The following is a 23,691-nucleotide window of genomic DNA, read 5'->3' as shown; positions in this document are numbered from 1 at the left end:
GGGCAGTTTTTTTTTAATGCATTCTTTTCTGGCTAACTTAAGGGTCAAATGTCTTAAGGTTTCTATCAACTCATTGTCCTTTTTGAGCCCAAACATTGAGACCCAGAGTACTATGTATTAAAATAATATTATACATTCAGTTTACCAAAGATAGGCCCTTTGTGTTTCAAATATGCCTGTGAAAAGACCATGAAATGTGTCTTTATTCCTTCATGGTCACATCCAAAATAGATTTCATATTTTAAAATTGCATGCACACAGTTTCTTTAAAAAAAATTTGGATATCACAGCTTTTGAAAGCTGTATTTTGAACTTCTAGCCCTACTTCATTATATAGTTTTAGTTTAAAATAAATTCATTAATAAATAGAATATTTCAGAAATTGGTCAACTTGACAAAGGGATTAGGTATTCTGAAGAAAACATAGGAACTCCAAGAAAGAAATCTATGTATCATAAGCAAGACAGATCTAGATTTTGAATTTTGAAAGCTTTATTAAGACAAAACAAAATTAGTAGAATAAAGTATTCACAGCCCCTCTGACATCATCCAACAGGATCATACCTAGGGCCATTCCAGTATCACCAAGAGAGGAAATCTGATGGAAGAGATGTTAGAATGGGAAAAGATAGTGATATTAACTAGTTATAAATTGTGTGTGTGAATTTTATTAAAAAAATGAAACTTCATGGTGAATCTTCCTCTGGTCATAAGTAAATATTTTAGCTCCATTGGCATTTCAGTGGTTTCTGTATGGGGAAATATATGTCTTACTACCAAAGATTCAGATTAGCTTAGCAAAATTAGATAGTATCATTCATAAATATTAAAAAGATCATGTTTGTTGGATAATTATTCTATAATACAACTCCTCTGATAAAGTGTCTTAACTTTTAGTAGCTGTTTGGGGAAAATTTGGAATAATGAGTGGTTTTAATATTTTAGATGGATGCCAGTATAAAATGCCAGACCAGTCCACCTGAGAATATCTTGCCTTCAGAACAAATGGGATTCCTTATTTCAGAAATGGGGCCTGCTAGCAAGCCTAGTAAAGACATGAGTTTATCCACTCCAGCCAGATACAGAGAGCGAAGAAGCAACTCACAGCAAGGAAAGTCCCCTGGTAAGGATTGTTGTGCTCTGGAATGCTCACAGTAGAATCATAGTGTGGAATTAATTTCTGAATGCTCTTCATTTATTATTCATAATTATACTTATCACATTGCTGTTTAATATAACTGTAATTTTAACTGTTTTTTCTTAATCATCCCTGTAAAGTACAAATTATATTTCAGTATTGCATGTAAAAATATGAGCTTTTGAAAAGAGAACATAGTAAGTAAAAGCAAAAGAATTTGGATTACTTAACTAGGAGAATGCAAGGATGAAAGACAATTTAATAACTGCTTCAGATGCCAAAGACTGTAATTACAGAAGTACTTGTTCTTTTATTAGCAAAGTATAGTACAAAAGGGCATGTTCTTAAATTGTGGCAAGAAAAAATTAGATGGACATTAAAGATATTACCCTGAGCATATTATAAAGTATGACTCTCTATCAGTGGGATTTTTCTTGTGGTTTGTAGGAGCCCAGAGTTGGTGATTGTTTTAGTACAGTTGGTGTTACTCTTTCTGGAGGTATAGACAGAATCTTTTTTTTTTTTTAATATAAATTTATTTATTGTAATTGGAGGTCAGAATCTTTTTTAAGAAAATAGTGACATCTAATAAAACATGTTTCTTACATGATCCAAAACCAAGTCATCAAATTCTTTAGTAGACAATGTGAATATTATTAAATTATATGCACGTCAGAGGTGTGCAATTCAGTGAATTAAGCAATCTGGTCAAACAGTCATTTTAACCTATAAAAATCAGAAGAATCTTGGGAACTTCTGGAGAATTTTCCCCAAAAGTAAGCTAATAGTAATATGATCGAGGTATTGTTTAGACTCACAGGGTTCTTTCTGCAAAGTGCCATTTAGACCATGTCTCCCTGTTCATACTCTATGCTGAATGCAGGGTAGGCAAGGTGTGAGCTAAGAGGTTGGAAGAAAACTGAAGGAGCTGTAGGAACTGCAGCTATTTCTTCTCTCCTGGCTGGTACAGCAGCCACAGCAGCAGACATAACATAACCTCCCTCAAGGGCTTTCCAGGTGGAACTTACATATGCTTACAGAACAAAAGTAGTCCATGGCCAAGCAAGTACCTCATGATATACATGCTCGGTGCTATCCAACTCTTTGCGACCCCATGGACTGTACAGTCCATGGAATTCTCCAGGCCAGAATACTGGAGTGGATAGCCTTTCCCTTCTCCAGGGGATCTTCTCAACCCAGGGACTGAACCCAGGTCTCCCGCATTGCAGGCTGAGCCACAAGAGAAGCCCCATAAATGATCTCAGTTGTTACATAATCATTATTCATGAAACGTGGGGTGAGAGAGAGCATGAGGAGAGAGAGCCTGACCACCACCATCTTGGCTTATTTGCTCTTTCCCTACTGACCAAAAACTATCTGGACCACTCGTCTTATTTGGTAAACTTAACTTGTACAGTTGCTTTTAGTTGAGTATATGATCCAATCTGTAATCAGAGATTAAGATTTCTTACCACTGAAGATGTTCAAAACAATGGCATGGACTTTAAAGGCAATTTCGAAAAGGACAGTAGTGAATATTCACTGCATGCTCATTTTTATGCCATACTACAAACTTGATGAAAGTGGTATTGTCATCTACTTAAAGATCAGGACACTTAAGCTTGAAGAGGATAGGGAACTTGTTCAAGATCACATTAATTTAGCTAATATTCTGCTCACAGTCCTTCTGTTGACTGTGTCCTTTGATGCACAGAAGTTTGTAAGTTTGACATTCTCCCGTGTGTCTAATTTTGCTTTTGTTGCCTGTGTTTTTGGTATCGTATCCAAGAAACCATTGCCAAGCCCAGTATGATACAGTTTTTCCCCTGTGTTTTCTTTCAGATATTTTATAGTTTTAGGTCTCATATTTAGGTCTTTAATCCATTTTGAGTTAATATTTGTAGATGATGTAAGATAAGGTTCCACCTTGGTTCTCTTGCATATGGACATCCAGTTTTCCCAGCACATTTGTTGCAGAGAGCTTTCCCCATTGAGTGTTTTTGGCATCCTTGTTCAAGGTGATTGACCATATGTATGAGGATTTATCTCAGGCCTCTATTCCAGTCCATTGGTCTGTTTTTCTGTGTTTATGCCAGTACCATATGATCTCTGTTTAACTATTCAGTTCTGCTCTTGTAGCACTAAAGCAGTCATAAATAATACATAAGTGAATGGTTGTGGCTATATTTCAGTAAAACTTTGTTTACAAAAAACAGATGCTGGGCCCAGTTTGACCTAGAGGTTTTAATTTGCCAAGCCCTGAGTTAGACTAACAGCTTATTTCTGAACAACAGCAATGGAAGCCAGAAGGAGTAGAATCATATTTTAAATATACTAAAAGAAATCTGGAGTCCTGGAAATCTCTACCCAGCAAAAAGATTCTTCAATGATGAAGGCCAAAATGAAGACATTTTCAGATAAACACAAAATCAAGAGCATGCACCACAGCAGATAAACATTAAAGAAAGTTCTGCAGGGTGTTCTTCAGTAAGAAGAAAACAAGGAGACATATTGTAGTTTCCAGGATAATCACCAACATAATAGAAACAATCCAAAAAAAAAAAAAAGCAGGAAAGGAGGAAGAAAGAAATGAAAAATAAGGAAAAGAGAAAACAAGTAATAAAGTGGTTGACCCAAATTCAACCAATACAACTATTATATACATAAATGGTCTTTGATGTCAAAGGCAGAGATTGCTAGAGTAGATTAAAGGGGAAACTTCTACTGTAGGCTGACTACAGGAGACATGTATTGAAAGTAAGTGGATAGAAAAAGAACATGCAAACAGAAAGTATGAGGTGGCTGGTATGATTATTCTTAAATATCAGATAAAACAGACCTTAAGACCTAGAGTTTTCAAAAGAGGGCCACTTCATAATGATGAACAGTTTATCAGGGAGGTAGGACAAAGAATGTTCAAACTACCACATACTTGTGCTCATTTCACATGCGAGCAAGGTAATGCTCCAAATCCTTCAAGCCAAGGGCCACTTCATAATGATGAACAGTTTATCAGGGAGGTAGGACAAAGAATGTTCAAACTACCACATACTTGCGTTCATTTCACATGCTACCAAGGTAATGCTCCAAATCCTTCAAGCCAAGGCTTCAACAGTACATGAACCAAGAACTTCCAGATGTTCAAGCTGGATTTAGAAAAGGCAGAGGAACCAGAGATCAAATTGCCAACATCGGCTGGATCGTAGAAAAAGTAAGGGAATTCCAGAAAAACATCTTCTGCTTCATTGACTATGCTAAAGCCTTCAACTGTGTGGATCACAACCAACTGTGGAAAATACTTAAAGAGATGGGAATATCAGACCACCTTACCTGCCTCCTGAGAAACCTGTATGCAGGTCAAGAAGCAGTAGTTAGAACTGGACTTGGAACAATGGATTGGTTCCAAATTGGAAAAGGAGTAAATCAAGGCTGTATATTGTCACCCTGCGTTTTTAACTTACATGCAGAGTGCATCATGTGAAATGCCACCGTGGATGCATCCCAAGCTATAATTACGATTGCTGGGAGAAATATCAGTAACCTTAGATATGCAGATGATTCCTAATAGCAGAAAGTGAAGAGGAAATAAAGAGCCTCTTGATGAAGGTGAAAGAGGAGAGTGAAAAAGCTGGCTTAAATCTCAACATTCAAAAAACTAAGATCATGGCATCTGGTCCCATCACTTCATGTCAAATAGATGGGGAAAAAATGGAAACAGTGACAGACTTTTCTTGGGCTCCAAAATCACTATGGACAGTGACTGCAGCCATGAAATTAAAAGACGCTTGCTCCTTGGAAGAAAAGCTGTGACAAACTAGATAGTATATTAAAAAGCAGAGGCATCACTTTGCCGGCAAATGTCCATATTGTCAGAACTATAGTTTTTCCAGTAGTCATATACAGATGTGAGCGTTGGACTATAAAGAAGGCTGATTGTCGAAGAATTGATATTTTCGAACTGTGGTGCCGGAGAAGACTCTTGAGAGTCCCTTGGACTGCAAGGAGATCAAACCAGTTGATCCTAAAGGAAATGAACCCTGAATATTCCCTGGAAGGACTGATGCTCCTTACTCCTACACTTTGATGCAAAGAGCCAACTCAGTGGAAAAGACCCTGCTGCTGGGAGAGATTGAGGGCATGAGGACAAGGGGATGACAGAGGATGAGATGGTTGGATGGCATCATCGACTCAATGGACATGGGTTTGAACAGACTCTGGGAGATAGTGAAGGACAGAGAAGCCTGGTGTGCTGCAGTCCATGGGGTCACAAAGAGTCGGATTTGACTAAGTGACTGAAAAACAGCAACACACCAATTATAAATGTGTTTTGTGTAATAATGGAGCTTCAAAATACATGAAACAAAATAACAAAATTTAAAGAGAGAAACAGACAATTCTTCAATGTACTAGGATATTTTAATACTTTTATATGAGCAGTTGATAGAATAACGAGACAAAATATCAGTTAAAGACAAAGAAGATATGAACAAGGTAACCACCTTGATCTAATTGGCATGTTTGGACACTGAGCGTCCAGTGCTTGCAGAGTATATACATTGTTCTCAAGTGCATACGGTACATTTACCAGATAGGTCATTCACTGGGCCATAAGACAAGTCTCAATACATTGAAAAGAATTGAAGTCATACAAAGTGTATTTTCTGAATATAACAGATTAAATTAGAAATTAATAACAAATTAGGAAAAGATCAAATATCTGGAAATAAAGTAGCATATTTCTAAATAATTTGTGAGTCAAAGACAAAATCACAAGAAAAATTAGAAAATATTTTTAATTGAGTGACAATCAAAATACAATATCCGAGTTTGTGGGATGCAGCTAAAGCAGTGTTAGAATGAAACATACAGCTTTAAAGGCTAATAGAAAATAAGTAAGACCTAAAATCAATGACCTGAGGTTTTACCATATGAAACTAGAAAAAGAAGAGGAAAATAAACCCAAAGTAAATGTTAAAAATAAAAGCAGAGGGAATTCCCTGGTGGTCCAGGGGTTAGTACTCAGAACTTTGGACTTTCCAAAGGACACTCCAAGGGTGTGGGTTCTATCCCTAGTCCAGGATCCCTAGAACTAAGATCCCACAAGCCACACAACACAGCCAAAAATAAATAAATTAAAAGTAGAAGTCAGTGATATAGAAGACAGACAATTGAGAAGACTAACAAATGTAAAACTAGCTCTTTGAAAAGATCGAAAATTTTGACAAACTCTTAGCTAGACTGATCCCCTGAGATTACAAACAGAACACAAATCATAACTATTAAGAATGAAAAAGAGACTAATACCTCAGAATCTATGAATGGTAAAATGATAATAAGAGAATACCACGGACAGCCTTATGTCAATGAACACAGCTACATAAATGGAATAGACACGTTTCTTAAAAAATACAACTTGACAGAATTCACACAAGAAGACCCGATGAATAGCCCTACATCTTTCTTTTAAAGAAGTTGGTTATCAAATATTTTCCTCACAAGAAGAAAGGAAATTACAGACTAATAATCTGCATGAATATATGTGCAAAAATAATTAACAAAATATTATTAGTAAATTGACTCCAACAATGTGTAAAAATAATGATGGACAAACCAAATAGAATTTGTCTCAAGAATGCAAGACTTGATTGTATTTCAAATGTTAAATGATGTTATTCATCATATTAACAGAATAAAGGAGAAAAACTATGACAGTTTCAGTAGATGCAAGGAACACACTTGACAGACTTCAGCACACTTTAGTAATAAAAATCTCTCAACAACATAGGGATAGTGGAAACTTTTTCAAACTGATAGAGAAACATCTATAAAATCTGTATAGAAAGGATCATGATCAATAGTGAAAGACTAAGCTGTTTACCCCTGAGACTGGGGACAAGGCAAGGATGCCCACTTTTATGACTTGTATTCAATATTGTACCCGTGGACCTAGCCATTGCAATAGGCAATAAAAAGAAGTAAAAGATGTATAGATGGGAAAGGGAGAAGTGAAACCGTATTTGCAGATGATATGGTTACTTATGTTAAAAATCTGAGGAATGTAGCAAAACTACTAGAACAAATAAATGAATTAGCAAGGTTATGTCTTGCTTAGCAGGCCATATAGTTAATATGCAGACACAATTCCTTCTTTATAAATTAGCACACAACTGGAAAATGAAATTTAAAAAAATCAAACAGTTACAATAGGACCAAAATCAAAAGATACCTAGGTATATACTGAACAAAAGATGTTTAAGACCTTGACACTGAAAGCTACAAATTTTGCTGAAAGGAATTAATAAAAATTAATTAAAGAAATAGATGTGCCATGTTCATGAATTTAAGAACAGCCAGTATTGTTAAAGTGACAGTTCTCCCCAAATTGATCTGTAAACTCAATGCAATCCTAATCAGAATTCTAGTAGACATTTTTTCTTTAATGACAGGCTGATTCTAAAATTTAAAAGAAAATTCTAAGGACACAGATTAACCAAAGCAAGTTTTAAAAATAAAAAGTTGGAGGAGGCTTTACCAGACTTACCATCCTGAATCATTAGGATGATCAAAAAAGCAAGAGAGTTCCAGAAAAACATCTACTTCTGCTTTATTGACTACGCCAAAGCCTTTGACTGTGTGGATCACATCAAACTGTGGAAAATTCTTAAAAGAGATGGGACTACCAGCCCACCTTACCTGCCTCATGAGAAATCTGTATGCAGGTCAAGAAGCAACAGTTAGAACCGGACACAGAACAACAGACAGGTTCCAGATAGTACATCTAGGCTGTATATTGTCACCCTGATTATTTAACTTATATGCAGAGTACATCATTCGAGATGCCTGGCTGGATGAAAGCACAAGCTGGAATCAAGATTGCCGGAAGAAATAACAATAACCTCAGATACGCACAAATGACAGCACATTTATGGCAGAAAGAGAAGAAGAACTAAAGAGCCTCTTGATGAAAGTGAAAGAGGAGAGTGAAAACATGGACTTAAAACTTAACTCAGAAAACTAAGATCATGGCATCTGGTCCCATCATTTCATGGCAAGTAGATGGGGAAACAGCGAGAGACTTTATTCTTTTGCGCTTCAAAATCACTGCAGGTTTTGACTGCAACCATGAAATTAACAGACGCTTACTCCTTGGAAGAAAAGCTATGGCCAACCTAGACAGCATGTTAAAAAGCAGAGACATTACTTTGCCGAAAAGGTCCATCTAGTCAAAGCTATGGTTTTTCCAGTAGTCATGTATGGATGTGAGAGTTGGACTATAAAGCTGAGTGCCAAAGAATTGATGCTTTTGAACTGTGGTGTTGGAGAAGACTCTTGAGAGACCCTTGGACTGCAAGGAGGTCCAACCAGTCCATCCTAAAGGAGATCAGTCCTGGGTATTCATTGGAAGGATTGATGTTGAAGCTGAAACTCCAATACTTTGGCCACCTGATGTGAAGAACTGACTCATTAGAAAAGACCCTGATGCTGGGAAGAATTGAAGGCAGGAGGACAAGGGGACAATAGAGGATGAGACGGTTGGATGACATCTCTGACTCAATAGACATGAGTTTGAGCAAGCTCTGGGAGTTGGTGATGGACGGGGAAACCTGGTGTGTTGCAGTCCATGGGGTTGCAAAGAGTCAGACACAACTGAGTGATTGAACTGAACTGAACTGAGGACTTGCCATAAAGCAATAATAATCAAAATAGTTTGGTATTGGTGAAAAGGGAGGCAATCAGATGAATGAAACAAAATAGGAAGTCCAGAAATAGATCCACACCTATGTGGTCAATTGAGTTTCAACAAAGGTGCTAAGGCAGTGCAATGGGGAAAGGAAAGTGTTTCCAACAAAATTAACATTGACGCATACCTCACACCTCACACAAAAATTAACTAACTTAAAAAAAGAATAAAAAAAGAAACATGCTTTACAGACCTAAATTTAAAACCTACAGCTATAAAACATCTTGGGAAAAAAGAAAGACAAACTTTGCTCCTTTGGGCAAAAATTTCTTAGGACACAAAATATATGATCAATAAAGAAAAAATTGGTAAATTGGATTTCATCAAAATTTAAAACTTTTGCTCTTTGAAAGATATCTTTCAGAAAATGAAAAGGCAGGCCAAAAACTAGCAGAAAATATTGACAACACATATATCAAAACAAAGATAGTATCTCGAATGTGAAAAGAACTCTTAAGGTGAGGCAACAACAGGAGGAGACATTTTTCAAAAGAAGATATACAGATGACCAGTAAGCACATGAATAGATGTTTAATCATCAGGGAAGTCAGATTAAAACTACAATGAGAGAGACTTCCTTGGTGTCTAATGACTAAGACTCCAAGCTCCTACTGCGGGGGGCCCAGGTTTGATCCCTGGTCAAGGAACTAGATCTCATATACCACAACTAAGAGTTTGAATGCCACACCTAAAGATCCAGCATGCCGCAGTGAAAACTGAAGATCCATTTTGCAGCAACTAAGACCAGGTGCAGTCAAATATTACAACCCAGGGATCCCCTGGAGAAGGGAATGGCAACCCACTGCACTATTCTTGCCTGGAGAATTCCATGGACAGAGGAGCCTGGCGGACTACAGTCCATAGAGTTGCAGAGTCAGACAGGACTGAGCAACTAAGCGCACATACACAGAGAGCCCTAGAAACTACTGCAGATGTCCATTAAAAAGTGAACAGATAGATTATAGTATATCCACGCTATCGAGTACTTTTCAGCAATCAAAAGGAACACATTATTGATACACACAAATCATTATGTTGCAGTGGTGCTGGGGAATATGCATGTCTTTGAAGCAATCCAGTTTTTGTTGCCTGCTTCTGCTAGAGTGGACCTAAAGGGTCTGAGGATTACTTCAGAGGCTGAACAATCACACATTTTAACAGGCCAGGCTTTTTATACCTCTGGCATTTTAATTCTTTCGAAAGAACTTGGAAGACTTTTGTTTCTCTTTGGTCGTTCCAAGTGTGTGTTAGACTTCTCATCTCGGTAGTTTTTAAGCCTGAAAAGTCTGGTATTTGATTTACTGTTTGCACTTTGCCCATCCTCTTCCCTCAACCTAATGGCACTTTATATTGAGATATCTGAAAAGATGGGTTTGATTGGAAAGATAACACTTTTTTTTTAAGATAAGACTCTTAATCTGATTTTCGTCATAGTCAGAAGTACTTGAGAAAAGCTTAGAGGTACCTCTTACTACTGTTTCAAGTTGGGATATTACAGCAAACCTCACATTACTGAACGCTAGTCAGTTGGTGACCAACCACAGGCAGAGGAATATTTTCTTGCGTCTCTACTTGCATGCCAGCTACCTCTAGCTAGAGTTTATCTTTTTGGGCTTTGCTGAACGTGTCAGGAAACAGCCAACACATTGTGAATGTTTTCAGCCTTTCCCCTTCTGGTTACATACCCATTGGCATGTGGTCTGCTTTCCAGGGTGTCACAGGCAATGATTTTACCAAGTGTTTTGATGTGGATTACAGAGATCACCAACATTCTAGCCCACTGTGTCTCAACCACCTGCCGTCTGACTGCTGAGCTAGAATCACATATTTTTATTTGAATTACAAGCAGCACCTCACTGTAGATTCCAAATTCCATATTAGTCCACGTATGAATTAGGCTACTGTAAAAAGCAAAATACCAGTGTCTTAAACAATTTAGAAGTTGATTTTCTTGCTCATGTTACAGTCTGAGAGTAAGCTGTCCAGAGGTGCTGTGGCAGCTTGACTTCCCTGCTGGCCCTCAAGTGTTACACGGTTAAAGACGGCTCATCACTTTGCCCTCATCAGCCAGCAGATTGCTATAAACATCCCTTTCTTTTATGAGCATAATCATGGCTACACCACATCAGTTTGACTAGAACTTGGTCACCTGGTTGAACAGGCTGCAAGGGAGCTTGGAAATATGATCTTTAGCTGGGGGTTATTTGCCTTTTTAAAAGAAGAATAAATATTAGGAGACAACCAGAAGTCTCTGTTTTATGGACTTTGAGAAAATATTTACAACACGAAATATAGAACATTGTATTCATAATACATAAAAGCTTCTACAACTAGAAGAATGCAATCCAATAAAAAGAAATAAAGTTATAGTAATGTGTAATTCAGTTGAAGAGATACAATTGACCAGTAAGTGTATAGAAGGATGTTGAACCAATTCAGCAAAATCAGTAATGAGAGAAATGCAAGTACTAAATCAACCAAAAACATTTATTTTTCAATCTGATTGACAAAACTTGAACTATTGATAATATCCAGGTTTGACAAAGATGTAGGATACACTGTTTGATAATTGGAATGTAAATTTGTAGAGCCTTTTGGAGGGCAGTTTGGCATGGTCTGTAAATAACTAAAGTCCTCATATGCTTTGACTTAGAAACTCTACTCCTAGGAATCTTTCTTATAAAGTTCAGTATAGTGTGTTATTTATAGTAACAAACATTTGGAAAAAAGCATAAATGCCTGACAATGGAGAACTAGACAAACTGTGATAAATTCATGTAATGAAATACTATGTAATCATTTAACAAAATAAAGTAGGTTGATATGTTTTTACTTGGAAAGATAGTGTTCACAGTATGTTAAGTGAATGAAGCAAGTTACAGTACAACGTGTCTAGTACAACTTGCTTTCTAGAAAGGGAAAAAGAAAAATACATACTGTAAAATTATACTAAAAAGTCTGAAATGAATAAAACTGATACATGTAACAGTGGTTACCTCTGAGGAAGTAAAATTGGAGGTGTAGAAAGGTTTTTTTTACTTTTTAATTTGTGTATGAGTATACATAATGGTGGGATTATGGGAAAATCTATCTTTTTGTATTTTTCAAGTTTTTTAAAATTGAAAAAAATTTAATATAGTTTAAATACTGTAAAGAGTTTCTTTATACTTTATAGTATGAATTTAAAAAGCTTCAAAATGATAGAAGAGATCAATTTAAAAAGTGTTTTGAAAAAAATTTTTATATGCCAAATATTAATGTGACTTTTGAGATTTAGATATGATTGACTCAAGCTAACCTTATCCCACACCAAAAATTCTTTTTCAGGCTTTCTGAGAACTTCCAGGGCTTACAATGGCTTTTAGTTTTGAGTTTCTGCTTTTGTTTAATTCTCAGTTCATCAGTTTCTCACCGCTTGCTCCTTGCCGGACCACGTGTGGAGTCAGCCCCCTAGCTTTGATTGCCCCCTCCACCCGCCACCCCGCCCACCACTGCTCTGCCCGCAACCCCCAGCAGTTACGTAAGGTATTCATATGTGTTGCACACTGTTCTGATTTGATGGAGTAGAAAGGGTTTGCATTTAAAATATTGCAAATAATTTAAAATGGAACGTTAACTATTCTTTTTAAAAGACCTTCAGTTACTTTACCAGTCTTTCATCTTTGCTTGTTACTAGTCGATGTGGACTCCTGCCATATTATCCTCTTTCCTTGTACTGGGACCATAGCTTCTCTTCTCTGATATCCTTTTTTTTTTTTTTCTGTTCTATCAGTTCAGTTCAGTCGCTCAGTTGTGTCCAACTCTTTGCGACCGCATGAATTGCAGCATGCCAGGCCTCCCTATCCATCACCAACTCCCAGAGTTCGCTCAAATTCATGTCCATTGAGTTGGTGATGCCATCCAGACATCTCATCCTCTGTCGTCCCTTCTCCTCCTGCTCCCAATCCCTCCCAGCATCAGAGTCTTTTCCAATGAGTCAACTCTTCACATGAGGTGGCCAAAGTATTTGAGTTTCAGCTTCAGCATCAGTCCTTCCAAAGAACACCCAGGACTGATCTCCTTTTGAATGGACTGGCTGGATCTCCTTGCAGTCCAAGGGACTCTCAAGAGTCTTCTCCAACACCACAGTTCAGAAGCATCAATTCTTCGGTGCTCAGCTTTCTTTACAGTCCAACTCTCACATCCGTACATGACCACAGGAAAAACCATAGCCTTGACTAGACGGACCTTTGTTGGCAAAGTAATGTCTCTGCTTTTGAATATGCTATCTAGGTTGGTCATAACTTTCCTTCCAAGGAGTAAGCGTCTTTTAATTTCATGGCTGCAATCACCATCTGCAGTGATTTTGGAGCCCCCAAAAATAAAGTCTGACATTGTTTCCACTGTTTCCCCATCTATTTCCCATGAAGTGATGAGACCAGATGCCATGATCTTAGTTTTCTGAATGTTGAGCTTTAAGCCAACTTTTTCACTCTCCTCTTTAACTTTCATCAAGAGGCTTTTGAGTTCCTCTTCACTTTCTGCCATAAGGGTGGTGTCATCTGCATATCTGAAGTTATTGATATTTCTCCCGGCAATCTTGATTCCAGCTTGTGCTTCTTCCAGCCCAGCGTTTCTCATGATGTACGCTGCATATAAGTTAAATAAGCAGGGTGACAATATACAGCCTTGACGTACTCCTTTTCCTATTTGGAACCAGTCTGTTGTTCCATGTCCAGTTCTAACTGTTGCTTCCTGACAGGTGGTCTGGTATTCCCATATCTTGAAGAATTTTCCGCAGTTTATTGTGATCCACACAGTCAAAGGCTTTGGCATAGTCAATAAAGCAGAAATAGATGTTTTTCTGGACCTCTCTTGCTTTTTCGATGATCCAGCGGATGTTGGCAATTTGATCTCTGGTTCCTCTGCCTTTTCTAAAACCAGCTTGAACATCTGAAAGTTCATGGTTCACGTATTGGTGAAGCCTTGCTTGGATAATTTTGAGCATTACTTTACTAGTGTGTGAGATGAGTAGGCCCTTAATTCTGTGTCATAGGCAGAGAAGGTTAGGTGTCCGTTTCCTAATGAGGCCTCGAGACCTCATCTTGCCCAGCGAAAACAGGATATATTGTCAAGATATATTCTTCAACAGACAGTTACCTCCCCAGGAGGGACTCTGGTACCTGCTGTTAAAGTAATAATTTCCTCTCTTTCCCTCCATAATATGGTTGTAACTGATAAGGTAGTTAGCATATTATTTGTTTTAACTCTTATGTCCTCACCCCCCTCACCCCACCCCCCACCCCACCCCAACCCTGCCTCCATTCCTCAGTAAAGCCTAATTCTTTGGTCAGTGGTGTTGATAGGTGAGTGTTAATTGACCTTGGCTTCCTGCCGTGAAACAGAGGAGTTGTGAAATGTTGATATTATTATGACATCTAATGACACTTTCATGTTATTAGGGGCAGGGAGCAAATGACATGCTTCAACTAGAACATCCATGATAAAACGTTGGCTTTTAGAAAAAATATTTATTTTTAAAAATGTATTTATTGGCTGTTGGGTCTTAGTTGCTACCTACAGGACCCTCAGTCTTCATTGTGTCACGTGGGATCTTTAGTTGCAGCACATGGGACCTAGTTCCCTGACCAGGGATAAAACCCAGGCCCCCTGCGTTGGTAACATGGAGTCTCAGCCACTGGACCACCAGGGAAGTTCCCAGGAATTAGCTTTCGTAATGCAAATATAGGGAGAAATAGTTGCAAATTATTCTTCCTTGATAGAACTTAGTCTAACAAACAGTTGGGCTATAAGAACATTGGTACATATAAGGTCCTATGGCATTAAAAGATTTTAACCACATTCAGTGTAAGATTTACATATTGTTAGAGGCTGTACAATACAGTCAACAGGAAGAAAGCTTCTGGTATTAGAAAAAACTAAATTAAAATCCGGACTGTTTACTGAGCCTCAGTTTCATCTGTAAAATGAGGATAATAAGAAGACATATGTTTATATAAAACATATAACTGGCTTAGTATGGTGCCTGATATATAGAAAATACATGGTAGCAATAGAATTTTAGCAAAATTGTTATTTTCATAATAGTTATTACTTTGATGTTTATTACTGTCAAATATTTTTCAAAATGAATGGTCTCATTTTAAATTCATGAGAGCTCTTAGTGTTCTTGGCAGCCCTGTAATATTTCCCTAGTCAGTACACTCCCCATTTTCCAAAGCCACTGTATCATATATCTCTGCTCCAACTTCCAACACAACTCCTCTCTTTTCATTCTCAGCTTTGACCTTGTTTCTTGTTTTACTGAGAAAATAGAAGCAGCTAGAAGAGAACTTTCATATCTCTCCACCAACAAATCTGTCAGTCTACCACTGTGTAACTCTACACTTTGCCTTTCTTCCTTTTATAATGGGAAAAGGCCAATCCTTCCATTTGTGTACAAAATCCCCTTCTGTGTCTCACAGACTTAGCCCTGAACAGTTATCCTCCCCTTACTCCTCAATAATCACATTTTACCTTTTATATTAGATAATTCCCATTAGCATACACCATGCCATCACACAGGTTCTGTGTTAAAAGTAATTCCTCTCACTTTCCCTTCATTCATATTTTCATCTAGCTACTACATTTTTTCCTCTACCCCCTAGAGAAAAGCTCCTTGAAAGCATATCCTTATCTCAACCAGATTTTCTAATCGGGTTTTCATTCCTGCTACTCAGCTGAAACTGCTCTTATCAAAGTTTTCTATTACTGCCATGGTGCCAAATCCAGTGGTCTGTTCTCAGTCCCCTGCACCTCGGCAGCATTGAACCGACAACCTCAGCCTTCAGTTGGTTTCTGGAATATCACCCTTTCCTGGATTTTCTTCAGCTTCACTGGCCACTCTGTAGTTTATTTTACTAAATCTTCTTTGTCTGCCCTCACTTCTACATATTGATGAATCCCAGAGCTCAATTCTTGGACCTCTTTTCTTCTCTCTCTAGTCAGTTCCTAGGTTATATCAACAAGTCTCATTGCTTTTATCGTCTTCATAGTGCTGACTCCTAAATTTATATCTTAAGTCTCAATCTTCTCTGAACTCCAAATGTGCATACCTTTTTTTCCCATGCTACCTCTTCATTTGTATGTCCAGTAGTGTCCCAAATACATTGTAACTCCTTTCCCCAGTTTTACTTATTTCAGGAAATAGTACTTCTAGCTACCTCTAGTCAACCAAAAGTCTTGAAGTCTTCCTTGACTCTCTTTGTTCACATCCCATGCATCAGCAAATTCTATCAGCTCTATCTCAGTGCAGATCCAGAATCTGACCACTTACCACCTTTACATGCTGTCACCATGGTCCAAGCCGCTGCATCTCTTGCCTAATCTTTCTTCTTCCACTGTGTGCTCGTACAGTTTTTGTTTTTGTTTTTGTTTTCTCCACACAGCAATCAGAGTGATCCTCTTAAAATTATTTCCCTGCTTCAGTTTTTCCAGTGGTTTTCTTTCACATTTAGAGGAAAATGTAAAAATTCATACTATGATTTTGGCAACTGCTCTGACTTTATCTCCTACCACCTTCTATCTCCCTCATCTGTTCCAGCCACAGCAGCCTCTTCACTATTCTCTGAATACACCAAGCATGGTCCTGCCTTCCTATTTGGTCTTATCCCTCCCCGAAATTTTTCTTTACCCAGGTAGTCACATGGCTTTCTCATTACATTCAGTTCTCTACTCAAATGCCAGCTCATCGTGGGAACCTTCTTGACTATCCTGTCTGTAATAGGTACCCTATTCCCCGTGGCCTGCCCTCCCTCAGTCCCTATTCTTTATTTATCTTCGTTTGTCTTCTATAGTGCTCATCACTACGTGACATTTTATATTATTTTTCTCTCCCTCTGAAGGTAAGCTCCATGAGGACAAGAATTCTGTTGTGTTCATCTCCAGCCCCTGCAGGATTGCCTGTGGCACTCAGCGTTTATGCACCATTTGATCTTACTCATATGCTTAAAAGATCCTGGGAAAAAATGATCTTTAAAAAAATCGTGGTAAAATACACAAAACAAAGTTCAGCATCTTAACTATTTTTTAAGTGTATAGTTCAGTGGCCTACAGTCCATTCATACTGTTCTGTATCATCTCCACCATCCATGTCCAGAACTCTTTTCATTTTGTAAAACCGAAACTCTGATTATTAAACAATTCTTGTTTTTCTTCTCACCTGCCAGCACCTGGAAGACCTATCTTACTTTCTGTCTCTATGAACAGTCTTTAATTAGCCACCAAAAGATAAGTTTTGAACATCTGAGGAGTCAGTCACCCCATAGGTTGCTTTTAATGAGTGCTTTTTAATAACTTCCCTAGGGTCAGTCCAGTGCTAGGGACTCTAGGGATACGGAAGTAGTGTCCTCTGCAGTTCTATTCTGCTGGAACTAAGAACTGCACGTGTCTTACTAAAGGTAAACGTTCTGCATCTCGTTATTGTGCTCTGACAGTGAAAACTGAGATATGTGTGGTTATAAGTTAGTTTTTATAGCCATTTCCTGCTTTCCTCTCCTTTCTGTCCCATCATTTCAAACTGATAGGAAAGTATACATTTTTAGGGGAAATTCACATAACATAAAGTAACCACTTTAAAGTGAAAGGTTCTGTCATTTAGGACATTCACAGTGTCGGTGCACTGTCTGTCTGGATCCAAGACTTGGCATCACTCCAAAAGAAAACCCCGTTCCTTAAGCAGCCGCCCTCTGTTCCCTCCTCTCCAAAGCCCTTGGCAACCACCAGTCTGTGTTCTGTCTCTATGGATTTACCTATTCTGGATATTTTGTATAAACGAAATCATAGGATATATGACCTTTTGTGTCTGTTAGGTTGGGACAAAAGTTATTGCGGTTTTGGACTATGAATTTTAAATCATTATAACTAGGCTCAGACACATCTTTGTTAATCAAAACAGGAGCCATTATAATCAACATATTTTGGCCAATGAAGAATAAAACTGTTTATTCCTGGAGTGTAAAAATCCATGCTTCAGGATTTGACGAACTCTTGGAAAATATTTTCTACCTCCTGCTGATTGTAGAAGCGTTATACCTGCAAATGTTGTTGAGATGGTTGAAGTGGTAGTTGGCTGGCAAGAGGTCAGGTGAATATGGTGGTTGAGGCAAAACTTTGTAGCCCCATTAATTTAACTGGGGAAGTGTTGGTTGTGCAACATGTGGTTGGGCATTGTTGTGGAGAAGAATTGGGCCCTTTCTGTTGACCAGTGCCAGCTGCAGGTGTTGCAGTTTTCAGTGCGTCTCATCGATTTGCTGAGCATACTTCTCAGATGTAATGATTTCACTGGGATTCAGGAAGCTGTATGGAGCAGACCAGCAGCAGACCACCAAACAGTGACTCTGACCCTTTTTTTTGGTGCAAGCTTGGCTTTGGGAAGTGCTTTGGAGCTTCTTGGTCCAGACATTGACCTGATCATTGCTGGTTGTTGTATAAAATCCACTTTGCATCACACGTCATAATTCAATTGAAAAATGGTTCACTGTTGTTGGGTAGAATAAGAGAAGACGGCACTTCAAAATGACAGTATTTTTTATTTTTGGTTAGCTTATGAGGCACCTACTTAGTGAACTTTTTCAACTTTCCAATTTGCTTCAAATGCCAGATGACTGTAGAATGGTTGACATCCATTTCTTTGGCAACTTCTCATATAGTTGTAAGAGCATCCGCTTTGATGAAGGCTCTCAGTTGGTCGTTGTCAACTTCCGATGGCCTGTCCACTATGCTCCTCAGCTTCGAGGCACTCATCTCCTCTGCAGAACTTCTTGAACCACCACTGCACTGTATGTTAGCAGTTTCTGAGCCAAATGCACTGTTGAGATTGCAAGTTGTCTCTGCTGCTTTACTACCCATTTTGGATTCAAACAAAAAATGCTCAAATTTGCTTTTTGTCTAACATCATTTCTCTAATCTGAAATGAGTATAAAATAAACAGCAAGTAATGTCATAAGCAAAAAAACATAAAGTGAGAAATGTGCATTTAAATGATGTGTAATATAACCACATTTATTTAGGAATGTATCCCAATATCAAAAGGCACAGTTCAGCAGTGCAAAACGACAATTATTTTTTCACCAACCTAATAGTTTATTTTACTTAGCATGATGTTTTCAAGGTTCATCCACAAGGTAATGTGTATCAGATCTTCATTCCTTCTTATGGCTAAACAATATTATTAATACATTATATGTATATATATGACAGTTTTTTATCCATTCGTCTCCCGATGGGCATTTGGGCTTTTTCTACTTTTTGCTTATTGTGAATAGTGCTGCTATAAACATTGTGCATATATTTAAATATCTTCTTTCAATCCTTTTGGGAGTATACCTAGGAGTGAAATTGCTGGGTCATATGGTATTTCTGTGATCATATGGAATCAAGATTGCCGGGAGAAATATCAGTAACCTAACCCTTATGGCAGAAAGCGAAGAAGAATCAAAGAGCCTCTTGATGAAGTGAAAGAAGAGAATAAAAAAGCTGGCTTAAAACTCAACATTCAAAAAATGAAGATCGTGGCATCTGGTTCTGTCACTTCTTGGCAAATAGATGGGGAAACAATGGAAACAGTGACAGACTTTATTTTCTTGGGCTCCAAAATCACTGCAGATGGTGATTGCAGCCATGAAATTAAAAGACGCTTGCTCCTTGGAAGAAAAGCTATGACCAACCTAGACAGCATATTAAAAAGCAGAGACCTTACTTTGCCAACAAAAGTCCATCTAGTCAAAGCTATGGTTTTTCCAGTAGTCGTGTATGGATGTGAGAATTGGACCATAAAGAAAGCTGAGTGCCAAAAAATTGATGCTTTTGAACTGTGGTGTTGGAGAAGACTCTTGAGAGTCCCTTGGACTGCAAGGAGATCAAACCAGTCAATCCTACAGGAAATCAATCCTGAATATACATTGGAAGGACTGATGCTGAAACTGAAACTCTAGTATTTTGGCCACCTGATGCGAAGAACTGGCTCATTGGAAAAGACCCTGATGCTGGGAAAGATTGAAGGCAAGAGGAGAAGGGGACACAGAAGGATGAGATGGTTGGATGACATCTCCAACTCAATGGACATGAGTTTGAGTAAACTCTGGGAGTTGGTGATAGACAGGGAAGCCTGGTTTGTTGCAGTCCATGGGGGCACAAAGAGTCGGACACAGCTGAGCGACTGAACTGAACTGAATTGATGGTATTTCTATGTTTAACTATTGAGGAATTGCCAAACTATTTTTAATAATGGCTGAACCATTTTACATCCCCACCAGCAATGTACCAGAGTCCTCATTTCTCCACATCTTCCCTAACACTTGTTATTTTTCACTTTTTATCATCACTATAGTCATCCTAAGTAGATTTATCTATCTATTGTAGTTTTAATTCCATTTCCCTCATGATTGATGATGTTAAGCATCTTTTCATGTGCTTGTTGGCCATTTGTAGATCTTCTTTGGAGAAAAAGATATTTTTGACAACTGAATAATAATACTCCATTTGATGAAATATTCTCCTGTTTTGGTTAAATTTCTCTGGATTAAAGCCCTAGTGTGTGCTGTTAGGGCAGTAGTCAGTAAACTAGCCAGTGGACCAAATCTAGCTCACTACTTGTTTTTATATGGCCTGCAAGCTAAGCATGTAGCCTACTCTGTGTCTTACTTCATTCTGCTGCTATAATAAAAATACCATAGACTAGATGGCTTATAAGGGATTCCCAGGTGGCTCAGTGGAAAAGAGTCTACCTGTTGATGCAGGAGATGCAAGTTCAATCCCTGGATTGGGAAGATCCCCCTGGAGTAGGAAAAGGCAACCGAGTCCAGAATTCTTGCCAGGGAAGTCCCATGAATGGAAGAACCTGGCAGGCTACAGGCCATGGGGTCGCAAAGAGTTGGACACACCTGAGCACACACACACCAGGTGGCTTATAAATAACAGTCTGTGTGTGTGTGTGTGTGTGTGTGTGTGTGTTTCCTCATAGCCTCAGAGGCTGGGAAGTCCAAGATCAAGGTGCCAACAGATTCAGTGTCTGCTGAGAGTCTGCTTCCTGGCTCATAGCCTGCCTTCTTGCTGTGTCCTGACGTGGCAGAAGGGGCAGAGGAGCTCTCTGGGTCTCTTTTATAAAGGACTCTAATATCATTCATAAGAGCTCTACCATCAGAACTTAATCACCTCCCCAAAGTCCTGTTTTCTAACACCATCCTATTGGGGGTTAGGTTTTAATATCAATACAAGAATTTTGAGGAGATACAAACATTCAGTCTTTTGCACCCTGCATTAGAAAGTCCTAATTCTTAGCTTCTAATTTTTTCACAGCCCTGATCACTGATGGCCAGAGAAGCCCTTAAGAATCAAGAGGGGTCCTTGGTTTGTTCCTGGGTTTCAGCATCCTCCAAAAAAAAAAAGTCAGTAGATACTTGTGGGGAACACTCAAAATGAACTATAGTATTCAGTTTAGTTCTCATAGATGACTAAGTATTTTTTATTTCAGTAGATATTAAATTCCAAGTTTAAAGTATTATTGATAGGAACTAAAAGTAAAATTTCTAAAGTATCACTTGAATTTCAATTGTAAGTATCATTAAGAGTATCTTCCCTCAGTGAAATTCCAGCTTTCACATTATTTATGATAAAAATAAGAGAGTTTATTAAAATCATCTCTGAAGACTTCTTTGGCCCCAAATTCTGAAGTACTGTGATGCCAACATTAACTGTTAGGATGTCATTATGTTGCTTAGTAGCCCACTGAACTGTGGCATCCTGTATCTCAGAACTTAATCTGAGACTGAACTGAGACTGAATCTGAGACCCTTCTGTAACTGAACTGTTTTGAAAATTTATCTTCTCACACTTTTTCTTTGACTTTTTTTTTTTTTCAAGTAACAGACTTCAAGTTGATGAGGTGTCCCAATTATACTGATTTCAGTAGATGTGCATTTTATTAGAAGGAGTCTGTTAACGACAGTCATTGCCATGCCTTGTGTAGGCTGTTTGAACACGTGTTGACTTAAGAAAATACCATTCAGATTAAAAAAAAAATCAAGTACTGAAAATTAGACTCAATAATGCTCGTCCAGTTTCTACAATGATTCTGTGCGACCCCATAGATGGCAGCCCACTGGGCTCCCCCGTCCCTGGGATTCTCCAGGCAAGAACACTGGAGTGGGTTGCCATTTCCTTCTCCAGTGCATGAAAGTGAAGTCGCTCAGTCCTGTCGGACTCTTCGAGACCCCATGGATTGCAGCCTTCCAGGCTCCTCCATCCATGGGATTTTCCAGGCACGAGTACTGGAGTAGGGTGCCATTTCCTTCTCCAACAATCAAATTACCCTAAACCAAATACACCCAGATATTAGTCTTGTTGTAGAAGCTACACTGTCTTATGTTTTGATAGGTTACTTTATAGTTAAGGGAAATTGAACGTTTAAGAGCAAAGTTCAGTCCATTCCTGAAGAAAGGACTTCTCATTTTTCTATACCTATTGCAGGATTCTGGATGAGATTTCATTAAGGTAATAGCCCCCAAGCCCTAGAGAGTGCTGTTAGTAGGAATTTGCATTTCCAGGGAATTCCCTGGCAGTCCAGTGGTTAGGACTCTGTGCTTTCATTGCTGAGAACCTGGGTACCATCCCTGATGGGGGAAGTAAAATCCTGTGAGATGCAGTCAAAAAAAATTCCCAAATGAGTAGATGCAATACTCCTGTCCCTGGAGGCCTCTTGGCTCTCAGATCAACTCAGCTGCTTTGATTCTCAAATATTTACTTCTCTGATGAGTATAGAAGATTCTTGAATAAAGTCCTAGAAACCTCTAGTAGCATCAGACTAGTTTCTGTCTTTTTGCATTTTTATTGGTCTCTATGCTCTTCATTCCTTGATTGGCAGCTTTGTTAATGAAGGAAGCTCACCTTAATAATAAAATTATCAGGTTTAGATACTTGTTATTAGAAGCTATGTGCCAAATTGGAGACTTGGCCAGCCCCAAATTGGGGACTGTGTGCCAGCAAATTTGAAAAACTCTGCAGTGGCCATAGGACTGGAAAAGGTCAGTTTTCATTCCAGTCCCAAAGAAAGGCAATGCCAAAGAATATTCAGACTACCGCACAATTGCGCTAATTTCACATGCTAGCAAAGTAATGCTCAAAATTCTCCAAGCTAGGCTTCAATAGTATGTGACTGAAAACTTCCAGATGTTCAAGCTGGATTTAGAAAAAGCAGAGGAACCAGAGATCAAATTGCCAACATCCGCTGGATCATGAAAAAGCAAGAGAGTTCCAGAAAAACATCTGCTTCATTGACTACACTAAAGCTTTCGACTGTGTGGATCACAACCAACTGTGGAAAATTCTTGAAGAGATGGGAATCCAGACCACCTGACCTGCCTCCTGAAAAACCTGCATGCAGGTCAAGAAGCAACAGTTAGAACTGGACATGGAACAATGGACTGGTTCCAAACTGGGAAGGGAATACATCAAGGCTATATATTGTCACCCTGCTTATTTAACTTACATGCAGAGTACATCATGCTAAATCCTGGGCTGGATGAAGCAGAGCTGGAATCAAAGATTGCCGGGAGAAATATCAGTAACCTTAGGTATGCAGATAACACCACCCTTATGGCAGAAAGCGAAGAAGAGCTAAAGAGCCCTTGGTGAAGGTGAAAGAGGAGAGTGAAAAACTGGCTTAAAACTCAACATTCAGAAAGCGAAGATCATGGCATCCAGTCCCATCACTTCATGGCAAAAGGATGAGGAAACAATGGAAACAGTGAGAGACACTATTTTTTTGAGCTTCAAA

The 23,691-nt window shown here is 38.5% G+C and overlaps 1 protein-coding gene across 1 annotated transcript in view; it reads left to right on the top strand.

Annotated features, from left to right (window-relative positions):
* The window catches only part of HSF5 (heat shock transcription factor 5), a 52,764-nt gene that overhangs the window by 22,761 nt on the left and 6,312 nt on the right, over positions 1-23,691 (top strand). The window contains exon 5 of the mRNA XM_061390114.1: positions 946-1,123. Coding sequence (XP_061246098.1) covers positions 946-1,123 — 178 coding nt within the window. The remainder of the gene's footprint in view (positions 1-945; positions 1,124-23,691) is intronic.

This window comes from Bos javanicus, chromosome 19 (genome assembly GCF_032452875.1).
Source record: "Bos javanicus breed banteng chromosome 19, ARS-OSU_banteng_1.0, whole genome shotgun sequence".
Lineage (NCBI taxonomy): Eukaryota > Metazoa > Chordata > Mammalia > Artiodactyla > Bovidae > Bos > Bos javanicus.
This window is presented reverse-complemented; position numbering and strand designations above follow the sequence as displayed.